General features: G+C 40.4%; 2 protein-coding genes across 3 annotated transcripts; one reads left to right on the top strand and one right to left on the bottom strand.

Annotated features, from left to right (window-relative positions):
- Positions 1 to 4,098: 4,098 nt before the first annotated feature.
- ndufab1b (NADH:ubiquinone oxidoreductase subunit AB1b) lies at positions 4,099 to 6,892 on the bottom strand. 2 transcript variants are annotated; one of them, XM_079564849.1, is made up of 5 exons: positions 6,671 to 6,892; positions 5,750 to 5,869; positions 4,534 to 4,621; positions 4,367 to 4,459; positions 4,099 to 4,288 (listed from the first exon to the last, which is right to left on the bottom strand). In XM_079564849.1, exons 1-4 carry the CDS (start codon positions 6,839 to 6,841, stop codon positions 4,368 to 4,370), a joined length of 471 nt encoding a protein of 156 aa, XP_079420975.1. In that variant the 5' UTR covers positions 6,842 to 6,892; the 3' UTR covers positions 4,099 to 4,288; position 4,367. The 2 variants fall into 2 exon arrangements, with proteins under 2 accessions (XP_079420975.1, XP_079420974.1); XM_079564848.1 differs by having other exon boundaries at positions 4,099 to 4,459.
- A 430-nt stretch (positions 6,893 to 7,322) lies between these two features.
- dctn5 (dynactin 5) lies at positions 7,323 to 9,353 on the top strand. Its single transcript, XM_079564232.1, has 6 exons — positions 7,323 to 7,472; positions 7,619 to 7,687; positions 7,752 to 7,870; positions 8,210 to 8,321; positions 8,676 to 8,778; positions 8,863 to 9,353. The coding sequence occupies exons 1-6, from the start codon at positions 7,425 to 7,427 to the stop codon at positions 8,958 to 8,960; spliced, it is 549 nt and encodes a 182-aa protein (XP_079420358.1). The 5' UTR covers positions 7,323 to 7,424; the 3' UTR covers positions 8,961 to 9,353.
- Positions 9,354 to 10,721: the final 1,368 nt, after the last annotated feature.

Below are 10,721 nucleotides of genomic sequence, written 5' to 3'. Positions count from 1 at the left end.
AGGAAATGGTCTGGGTGCATGTTTTGGCCTCATCCTTTGTAAGCATTAGAGGGCCAACGAGCGCCCTGGTGAGACGCTCAGGAAGCAGTGTTGGCCCGCTGTTGGAGAAGGGACAAGCAGCATCTGAAACACTTGGATGTTACTGTTTATATTCCCAGTACGTGTTTTGTCTGTTTTGTGTGTGTGCGTGCGTGGAAGTAATCAGTTTTGTGTGTGAATGCTGATCATATGCCAAAATCAAGGAGTGAAGGTGACAGGGAAGGAAAGGGATTGCGTTTTTACTTGTCGTTTTTGTGCGTGTTTCTGTATTTAAAAAGCTGGACAATGCTAATGCTTGAAGAAATGAGAAATTTGCGAAAGATGGTGTGAGGAAAAAACACCATGAGCAATGTACAATCCCCAGGGCTGCCAAGCAGCTTCCCGACAGGGCCTGACGAGGGGGGGCAAGAGGGTACAGGGAAGCTGGCTGGTGACACTCTACTACTTTGAATATTTAAGAAAAATGTGACTTTCCTCCAAACTTTCCTGTGAGCATATATCATTACTTGTACACCTGACTGCTCCTACTGTTGAACAAAAGTGCTAAGGCTATTTTTTGACTTTACACAAAAGAAAAAAAAAAAATACAAAAACAGAAAAAAAATCTTAGAAAAACTGTGATAATCTGCTGTTTTTTTCCCCCCTCACCTTTAGTATGTACACACAAACCCTGAAAAGCTTTAGTCTAACCAGCACAAAGACTTGGGGGTGGGTGGGATTTCGGGGGGGGGGTCAAGATGGGGTTGGGGTGGGTGTTGCTCAGAGAGACTATGCAGTGGAGTGTTAAACCCAAGATTCCATATCTCCCTTGGGTTTTGCTTTCTTGTCTCAAAATATTTCCCCATAAATTTGAGAAAGCAGTTGGGGTCCCCAACAATATTCCTCAAACATGTGCCATTATTGAATTGTGCTACTAGTACCACAGCTAATAATAAACTGAAAAACCTTTATTACTTAGCAGCCATTGGGCCAGTTGTAGCAGAGGTGAGGAGAGGTTAGGTCTATTTCTTTACTTTCACAGCTTGTCCTCTCCGCGTCGAGAGGAATGAGGCCGGTGAAACTGCAGATTTTACACAAGTACATTTTTATAGAGATTCTATTAACTGTGTAGTTTGATCACCTGTAAACCTATTATGCACATAGCTTTGGGAGACTGTTGAAACTCTAATATATATGAATATAAACATGTCTATAATCAATGAAAGGAAGTCTTTCCTTCAAGCGGAAAGTAACTTTTATTTTCAAATGTCTTCCTTGGGTCATCAACAGATTTTATCTTAAACTTTAGGGGAACTGCACTTTTTGAAGGACAATCTTATTTGTATGGGTAAAATTTGACAAATTAAGAAGTGACATATACAAGGTATAGAAACCAACTCCAGTGTGCTCAAATAATGAATGTCTACTCTGATGCTGTCTTTTTGTTTCATTTAAATCTTTTTATTCTCCTTTTGTTGCTTGGTTTGTTCTGTATTATTTTTTTTTCCTGGATTTTATTGCTCTTAAGAGAATCTGTACTTAAGTGTAAACTAGTAGGTTGTAGGTCTTCTGTTGACTGTACTCTGTACACTGATTACTGTTTGTAACCCTCTGGCTACTGCAGCCAGCATACAAAGCTGTATAACCTGGGTACAACCCTCAATAAAAGACTAACATTATACAACAATGCGGACGTTTCTCTTTGTATTACACCAGTGAACTTGAAATTGAGAATATTAAGTGACATGGCAACCTTCCAGTTTAGTTTTCGGCCTCACATTGAGAGCCAAAAGTCAAAGGTTTTTTTTTAAATTGTGTTAAAAAAAATAAAAGTGAAATAAATGATCAAAAACTTAATCTCACATCTGGACATTTTACTTTTTTTTAGGAGCGTGTTTGACAAAGCAGAGCGGCTTCCCATGATCAAAACAGTTGAGATTTTAACGTTTCTGTTTTTCAATGGTTAAAATCGGTCGTCTGAGAACCAGGCTGTGTAAATGCACACGCGATAATGAGCGAAAGAGATCGATAACACGGTGTTTCTAAACGTGTCAACAATGTTGTCCTTGAAAGGAATATATTTAGGCATTTGCCTCTTCCCATAACGCCAGTGTCCAAAGATTATAGAGAGGAGTTAGTCAGAAACGAGTGTTTTATTAAACACCAATTACACACTAAAAACACTTGTGATTTTGATCAAATGTAGCCTTTGTTTGTCTCAGATTTCCCAGTTTTCACCCACGGAGAGCTCAGAGATTCGTCTTTCAAACGAGCCACAGCACGTGTCTATAGCTAGAATATGCAGAGCCGCTACTGGTCTGGATTGTTGGCCCTCCACAGCTACAGTGCCTCTCAAAGTATTCATACACCTTGAACTTTTGCACATTTTGTCATGTTTACAACCCTAAACATAAAGATTTTATTTTGATTTTGTTTTACTGAACGTTCACACACAAGTAACAGACAACTGTGAAGTGAAAGCGAAATGATACATGATTCTGTTATTTAAAAAAAAAATAGAAAAGTGAAAAGTGGGGCGTGCATAAGTATTCATACAGCATGCATGAATACTTTGTGGAACCCCCTTTTGCTGCAATAACAGCACAAGTCTTTTGGGGTCTGACTCTACAAGATTTGCACATGTAGAGACTGACATTTTAGCCCATTACTCTTTACAAAACAACTCCAGCTCTGTCACATTAGAAGGAGAACGTTTGTGAACAGCAGTTTTCACATTATTCCACAGATTTTCAATAGGATTTAGGTCAGGACTTTGACTGGGCCATTCTAACACATTAATATGTTTTTATTGAACCATTCCATTGTGGATTTATCTTTGTGTTTCGGGTCATTGTCCTGCTGAAGGTGAATCTCCGCCCCAGCCTCAGTTCTCTTGCTGACTCCAGCAGGTTTTCCTCCAAAATGTTTCTGTATTTGACTCCATCCATCTTCCCAACTATTCTTACAATCTCCCCAGTCCCCGCTGAGGAAAAGCAGCCCCACAGCATGATGCTCCCCCCGTATATTTGACACTGGGGATGGCGCACTCAGGACGATGAGCAGTGTCAGGTTTGCTCCATACATAACGTTTTGCATTTGGGCCAAAAAGTTACATTTTTCTCTCATCTGACCAAAGCTCCTTCTTCCACATGGAGCTGTGTCCTCCATATGACTTCTAGCAAACTTCAAACGGGATTTCTTATGGCCTCCTTTCAATAATGGCTTTCTTCTTCCACTCGTTCATGAAGGCGGCAGGACTTCACAGCTCCTCCAGAGTTATCTTGGGGCACTTGGTTGTATTTCTTACCAGTGTCCTCCTTGTTCAGTTTGTAAGTTTACGTGAACGGCCGTGTCTTGGTAAGTTGGCAGTGGTGCTTTACTCTTTCCATTTCTGAATGATGGATTGAACAGTGCTCCGGGAGATGTTTAAATCTTGGGAAATCTTTGTATAACTTAATGCTGCTTTAAACTTCTCCACAGCTTTATCCCTGACCTCTCTGGTGCTCCTTGACCTTCATGATGTTTAGTGACCAACACACTCCAACCACAGCTCTGAGGGCCTAAAAGAACAGCTGAAATTATACTGAGAGTAGATTACACACAGGTGGCCTCTATTTAATGGTTAGGCCAAGGTGTGAACATTCTGGAGTCATTAGGAATGTTTTAAAGGCAATTTAATGCACTCAGAAAATGCTGTATGAATACTTATGCATGCCCCACTTTTCACTTTTCCATTTTTTGAAAAATAACAGAATCATGTATCATTTCGCTTTCACTTCACAGCTGTCTGTTACTTGTGTGTGAACGTTCAGTAAAGAAATCTAAATAAAATCTTTGTTTAAGGTTGTAAACATGACAAAATGTGCAAATTCTCAAGGTGTATGAATACTTACGAGAGGCACTGTAAATCCCCAAAACAGCGCGTTAAAATGGCTCCATAGAAAACTAGGTAATATCCCTTCTAAAACTTAACCTGTGATATGCACAAGATTTACCAGAACAATGGCAAAAGCAGACATGGAAATTCCCAGCATCTAGGATTGAAATGAATGCAAAAACATCTACAAAGTTAAATTGAAAGGTGTCTTTATTGATCTGAGAAATAACATGTGATAGACGTGTTCACCTGTAGATTCAACTAATAGAACTTCGATAGCATGTTTAGCCAATGGTGGTCGTACAGGACAAGAGTTGTAGAGCTGTGATATTGTTCTATTCACTTAAAGTGGTTTGTCTTTATGTCGAATCACAAAGTTGTCCTTCCATAAATCTGTATAACCCAACAAACATTAGCATAGGGTTTAATGGCAGAACACACAGGACAGACTTGCTTTAAACAACAGCATACATTATTCATAAACATCTTTCTTGTCTGCAATATACTGTACAATCTCATCAGGACTCATCAATTTCTCCGCTTCTGCATCTGGAATCTCAAAACCTAAAATGATAATCCAGAATTAGCTCATCACATTTACAAACACTGATTTATTGCACTTAGTGGGAACCACTCACCAAACTCATCTTCCATGGCCATGATGATTTCAACTTGATCTAAGCTGTCCAGACCAAGGTCTTTCATAAAGTGGGACGATACCTGCAACTAAAAGGTAAAACACAAAATGTTTAGTTCTTTTGAGAAGCATTTACCCACTTAAGTCCAAAATCTGTTACAATAAAGCAACCATTTTTCTGTACCAAAATGTATTAAGACTCATTGTAGAATATGTAACTTTTTGTGTAAAAAGAAAAAAAAATAAGTTGATATTGGTGCCTTTACTTTCCATCCCAGTGGCCTGTAAGATGCTCCAGGTCCAAGTGTTTATTAGGCTTCTGGTAGGTTTTCACCGCTCCATAGTTTCATATACATTCAAGGGATTCAACAGATTTAACGGTCGATTCATGAGAATTCCGTTCAGAAAACCTACCAGAAACCCTAAAAAAAAACAGAATGGCCCTTATGATGCTTTTTTTTGTTTAAAGTTGCACAGTGCACCATTAAAGCAGTACTAAGTAACTCTTCCCCCTAGAGGCCATAAGCGCAACTGCAGTTGCAAGCTACGATTTTTTAATTTATTAATTGTCTTGGAGAGTAAATACTACACTGACAGAAAAGGCGAAGGGAGAGAGGGTCACTGTGCATCCAATTATACAATGGAAATATTTTTTTTCCACACAAACTTGGCTGTAAATACTGTTTAAAGTGACGTTAGCCCGCAGTTAGCTTTGCCCGTTAGCATGTTAGCTTCTTCTTCGTGATTCCATTAGTGTGTATTGCTTTCTCCGGACCGGTGGCAGTCAAGTTGCAAACATGGTTTTCTGGCCAGAGACACCAGGGGGAGATGAAAGACCCTCCAATCATCCCATAAACACTTGTATCACCCCCACAGGGACTACGAAACGGATTTATTAAGGTAAACACGTTACTTAGTACTGCTTTAACATAAAAGGACAATGACTAGACACTAGGGGGGGTCATTCATCACAATAACAGGTGTTAAACCGCAAGTGCAACCTGGAAAATAGCATGTTGCACCACATTTTACATTTGCAGTTCTGATATGAAAACGAGAGAACCCTGTAAATGGTAAATGATCCCCTTGACGACGATGGGAAAATTATGCTGGGGTTTGAGCTGCCAGAGGAGATGTCGACAATGGTTTAAAGCGGACATAAAGTTGGTACTAAACTGTTAAACTGTTAAATGATGTTTTAAAGACATATCGCTCACCTTCTCTGGATTGATCTTGTCGTAGAGTTTGAGCACATACATAACCCGCTCTTGAATGCCGCCTAAGGTAAGAGGAGGCAGGTCCCCGTACTGTCGACACGAGACACTCAGCGAAGAGATCTGGGGGAAAGAAGGTCGTCGTTAGAACATTGCACATGTGTTTATTGTATATATTGTTACTGTTCTTGTATAGCACTTTGGTCGACTATAGTTGTTTTTAAATGTGCTTTAGAAATAAAATTGACATTGCACGGAGCAAAGTAAACACAAGTTTGAAGTGAACTGCAAAGTGAAGGGAATGAAATTCAAGTCCCAACTGAGTGAAGAACAGCTTCATCCACCTTCCCTCCCTCTGCTGCCCCCTATTGTGCACAGAGGCATTTCATTTTGCTCTGTATACAGCGTTACCTTACACACCAAGGGTTTGAGAGCTACACACGATGCTTTACATGTGCGTTAAGTGTAATAGAATTAACTGCAAAAGCTCATTTCATTTGATTTAAATATATAGGGCCTTATTTCATCTAGAGATAAACAGCACTTTACGCAACACAGGGGCACAGTTAATAAATAATAATGTAATACTTGCCGACGTTGTATTACGGTGTTAATTCATTGTAATGTATTTGACCAATTGTAAAACAGCTGTGTGATCCCGGAGAGAAAACCTTGTGAACTTTGCTAGCAAGCTAATGAACCACCCAAAACACGAGTGCTCTTCAAAATCTAGATGACAACGCGTTACGTTAATCTCAACAATGACTTCACACGTGCATCTTCGTCTCCGCATCTAAACCTAACGACGAGCACGCGATCGTGAAGCGTGGCCGGCGGAGTTTTTTGCAGACAGGTTTGAAAGACGTCGCTAGGTCACAGCCTCAGCGCCAGGCCGAGGGTGCTCAATGTTACCCCCTCACTCACCCGGGTCTGGTCGAGCCACCGCGTCCGCGCGCTGTCCCCGGCGAAGGAGAGGCTCCGATGGGGCGCCGTGCTGGAGACTGCCGCGGCTCTGACCGTCAGGTTAGCCGAACACAACCGGAGCGAAGGCCGGGCAAGAGAGCGGACACACTGCATCAGGACACGGGCCGCCATGACGGATTACAGCGACTACTCCCAGCATGCACCGCAAAACAAGAAACAGAGGTCTGGGCAGGACACAAGCTGCGCATGCGTAATTTATTTGTTTACTTTTTCCCTAACATGTTTCTTAAATGACGCCTTTTCCACGCCGTAAGTCTTGTTACACTTTACAATGATATAAACTATGGGCATGCACTGAAACAATATGTTTCTAAATGACACACTTTGTGCCGTTATGCCCTGGCTCGAGGCCAAAGTAATCGATTGCCGGCAACATAGAGCCTACAGTACATCATCACATTCAAATGTCTTTGTTAGATCACCACGTTCGCCACACCATCAAGCCAAAGGCAAAGCAGACGACATAAAGGGCCCATACGTTAAACATCAACAGTCAGTTCTTTTTTTTTTACTTCACAGTTTTAGTGCAAATGTGTGACGTGCTGGTCTGTTATGATGTAGCGATCCGATCCACTCGATTCGTTCAGTCTAGGAAAAGCAAACCCAAAGATTGAAGAATCTGTACGCCGACATCGGAGCAGATAAATGTGTTTGATATTCTAATCGGAAACGTGTGCTGTCTTAGTTTCCGACCATGGAGTTGTCCGAAATATTGTACAATAAAGCGGAATACATTGAAACGGTAATATGTGTGGAGCTCCAGCTGCTAGCTAGCTTGTCAATGCTAACGTTAGCTGCTCGGCTTTGGGCGTTGCTATCCTTCGTGCACTTTTTATTGTTACTTATCGAAATGTCTTTACGTTTATGTTCACACTTTTGTCTCTTAAGGCGTCTGGCAATAAAGTGAGCAGACAGTCCGTGCTATGTGGCAGCCAGAATATCGTTTTAAATGGCAAAGTAAGCTAACCTTACGCAGACTGCTTCCAAAGTGCACTGTTTAACAACTGTTCTTCTCTTGCAGGTGATTGTCATGAATGACTGTATTATCAGAGGCGACCTGGCAAATGTCAGGGTCGGCAGACACTGTGTGGTGAAAAGCAGAAGCGTTATCCGACCACCGTTTAAAAAATTCAGCAAAGGGTACGTTTTCACTCTATAGCCATGAAGAAGTCAGAATATTACTCTTAAGTTGGCTAATTGCACAGGATAACATATGTGTCTTTGTTATTACAATGGAATACAATAGACCGATGTTTCTCAAACTTTTCACACAAGGCAAAAAAAATACCTCTAACTACTGCCAATAACTGTTGAAGCTGAAGTTCCACCACTTGTACACATGCCACAGTTTGAGAATCACTGTAATATAAGGTTTATTACAGGATATGGCAATGGAGAGTCTGTGTTGGTTATCAGCCTTCGTACCGTCTCACATTGGAAATGGTATCTAAACCCTCATCTCTTTTTGTTTGCCTGTAGGGTGGCCTTTTTCCCGCTGCACATTGGGGACCATGTATTTATAGAAGAAGACTGTGTGGTCAATGCGGCACAGATCGGGTCATATGTTCACATTGGGAAGAACTGTGTTATAGTGAGTTGAAATCTTTGCCTTGCTTTTAGTCACATGCTCATCAGGCTCGAGTCACCCAGAAGAGAAAGGCTGTTTGTTGCTAGGCTTAGAGCGTCCAGGCTTGTTTTGAAGACGTGTAAGATCTACTGTAGCCTGTATTACAAAGTGATAATCCATCTACAATACAGAAAAAAGTCAACGTTGTCATAGAAGTCCGACATTTTCCTGGCAATGATGTTTATAGATTAATGTTAGCGTTTACGTTTTAAAAATCTACATTGGTTTATTATAGAATGCGCCAGAATCCCCCAAATTTGAGCGGTTTTGACTATGTAATCCTGAGCTCGATTGGGTGTAACACGGTTTGTCTTGCAGGGGCGACGCTGCGTGCTCAAAGATTGTTGCAAGATCTTAGACAATACTGTACTTCCACCGGAGACAGTGGTTCCCCCATTCACGGTCTTCTCTGGCTGTCCTGGTCAGTCAAACGCACACTATGACACTCGCAGTGAAACATTTCTTACTTTGTCCACACGTCATTTTGACCTGTTTCCTTTTCCAGGTTTGTTTTCAGGGGAGTTACCGGAGTGCACACAGGACTTGATGATCGATGTGACCAAGAGTTATTACCAGAAGTTTTTGCCCCTCAGTCAAATTTAAGTGACACTGACTGCGGACCCCATGCAGCTCAAGCCGTGTACGCAGCACTTAGGGTCAGTTCCACACAGAATAAAGCTGACAAAATGTTTTATAGATACATAAACGTCTGGACTTTACTTAGGACTATTTTAATACTGTCTGTCAGATGTTGAAACTAGTTAAGATACTGCTTTATTGGTAAAGGTATGTAACATGGAGTTTATTAGTACTCCCAAAATGTTGGACCAAACCCAAATATTGTTTTTTTGTTTTGTTATTTATTGCTCGCCTTCAAATTTCATTCAGTACTGGGTAGCCAAATATGCTGGACCATATTAAACATACATTACAGAAATAAAATGTATTTTCTTTTACTAGAGCTGAGGTCTTCACCATGGGGATCTTGGACACACATTAGAGTCACCATATTGTGATATATTTACTGATAATTCAGAGCCCCCTTGCTAAAACTTGAGCTTCGTTCTGACTCCAGGCACATATGTCATTGATATTAGTTGTGCTCACGGCCTATACCTGTGTTTTTTTTAATAGTAGAATTTAATGCATTTATCCACCTTTAGTATATTCGTAACACAGAGATTGGGTAAAATACTGTGGATTCTAAAATATTTGTATCAAATTCATGACCCTGCAGATTATTTTTTGTTAGCATTTCTGTAACCGTGATGCTGAAAGTTCTGAAACTTACAACTTCTTCCTTGTGAAGAATCGGTAGTTTGGATGCAACAATTTCATTTACCTTTTCCCTCTTTCATTGTTTCTAAAAAAAAAAAAAAAAATCAGGTACAAGGCCTTTAAGGACAGCAGAGCTGATCAAATTCACCAATTTATAACTCATTTTGGTGATTTGTTTTTGTCAGTTCAGTCCGTTGCAGACCCCTGCCTAAAATGGTTTCAGATTATCCTGCTGAAGCAAAACAAATTGAGTGAAAAAAAAAGTGTCTCTAGTTCACCTCCTGGTCAGTTTGGAGCCTTGGCCTCACATGTTGAAGGGACTCCTGTGTGGATCAACATTGTAAAGCGCTGTGTTCGCCTTTATCTCTGACGGACTCCTCCGTTAATGATGTCATTTCACAAGGAAACACTCAATAAAATGACAAGTAGAATTTGATGGTTCAAAGAATCTGGTCACCTTTTGGCACCATCTTGTGGTATACATGAAAATGCATCTGCAAATACATTTGTGAACAACTGAAGAAGAAAAAGTCAGTCACACCAATCTCAAACTCAGGTCTCAAACGTTTTATTTTACAAACTGAACCTCACATCAATTAAATGTTAACTTCTGAGATTAGCCATTTTTTTTTCCTTTTCAACAATTTCCATAAACCAGATACATGTGGCACAACTCCAGCCTGGCAAGACCAGAGTGATACCCCTCTGTATTTTCTTTATACAGAGGGGTATCAATCGCTGGTACAGCGGTGAGTCTGGTTTCCAGGCACGCACAACTCAGCCTTTTGAAGGAAAGGCTGACAAATGGCTTAGACACACAAACCTTTCAGTCAAGGACAGCATGGCAGGTCTGTTTGTGGTTTTCAAACATGGTAGTTAAGTTTGTTTTGGTTTATTCTTGCTAAAAATAATAATAAAAACTAAATAAATGTGATCGGTATTCAAGCCAATAATTGTGATTTTTTCCATTTTTGAAATGCTTTTCAAAGTATTTCTCTTTATTTCTCCATAGTGGTAATTTTAGACACACTAAGATAAACTTTACTCATACAGGGCTGCAACAACTCAAGTACCTCAAATAGTTGA

This window comes from Gobius niger (genome assembly GCF_951799975.1).
Source record: "Gobius niger genome assembly, chromosome: 10".
Lineage (NCBI taxonomy): Eukaryota > Metazoa > Chordata > Actinopteri > Gobiiformes > Gobiidae > Gobius > Gobius niger.
Note: the sequence above shows the minus strand (reverse complement) of the source record. Positions and strands in the feature narration are given on the sequence as shown.

What these genes read in the sequence shown, in the direction of transcription:
- ndufab1b (XM_079564848.1), bottom strand. Translation starts at nt 6,841, where the DNA reads ATGGCGGCCCGTGTCCTGATGCAGTGTGTCCGCTCTCTTGCCCGGCCT. An exon ending in GGTGGCTCGACCAGACCCGG is followed by an intron (nt 5,870 to 6,670) that starts GTGAGTGAGGGG and finishes TCTTTCCCCCAG; the next exon opens with ATCTCTTCGCTGAGTGTCTC. An exon ending in ACAAGATCAATCCAGAGAAG is followed by an intron (nt 4,622 to 5,749) that starts GTGAGCGATATG and finishes TTTACCTTTTAG; the next exon opens with TTGCAGGTATCGTCCCACTT.
- dctn5 (XM_079564232.1), top strand. Translation starts at nt 7,425, where the DNA reads ATGGAGTTGTCCGAAATATTGTACAATAAAGCGGAATACATTGAAACG. An exon ending in ATATCGTTTTAAATGGCAAA is followed by an intron (nt 7,688 to 7,751) that starts GTAAGCTAACCT and finishes CTTCTCTTGCAG; the next exon opens with GTGATTGTCATGAATGACTG. An exon ending in TTTAAAAAATTCAGCAAAGG is followed by an intron (nt 7,871 to 8,209) that starts GTACGTTTTCAC and finishes GTTTGCCTGTAG; the next exon opens with GGTGGCCTTTTTCCCGCTGC.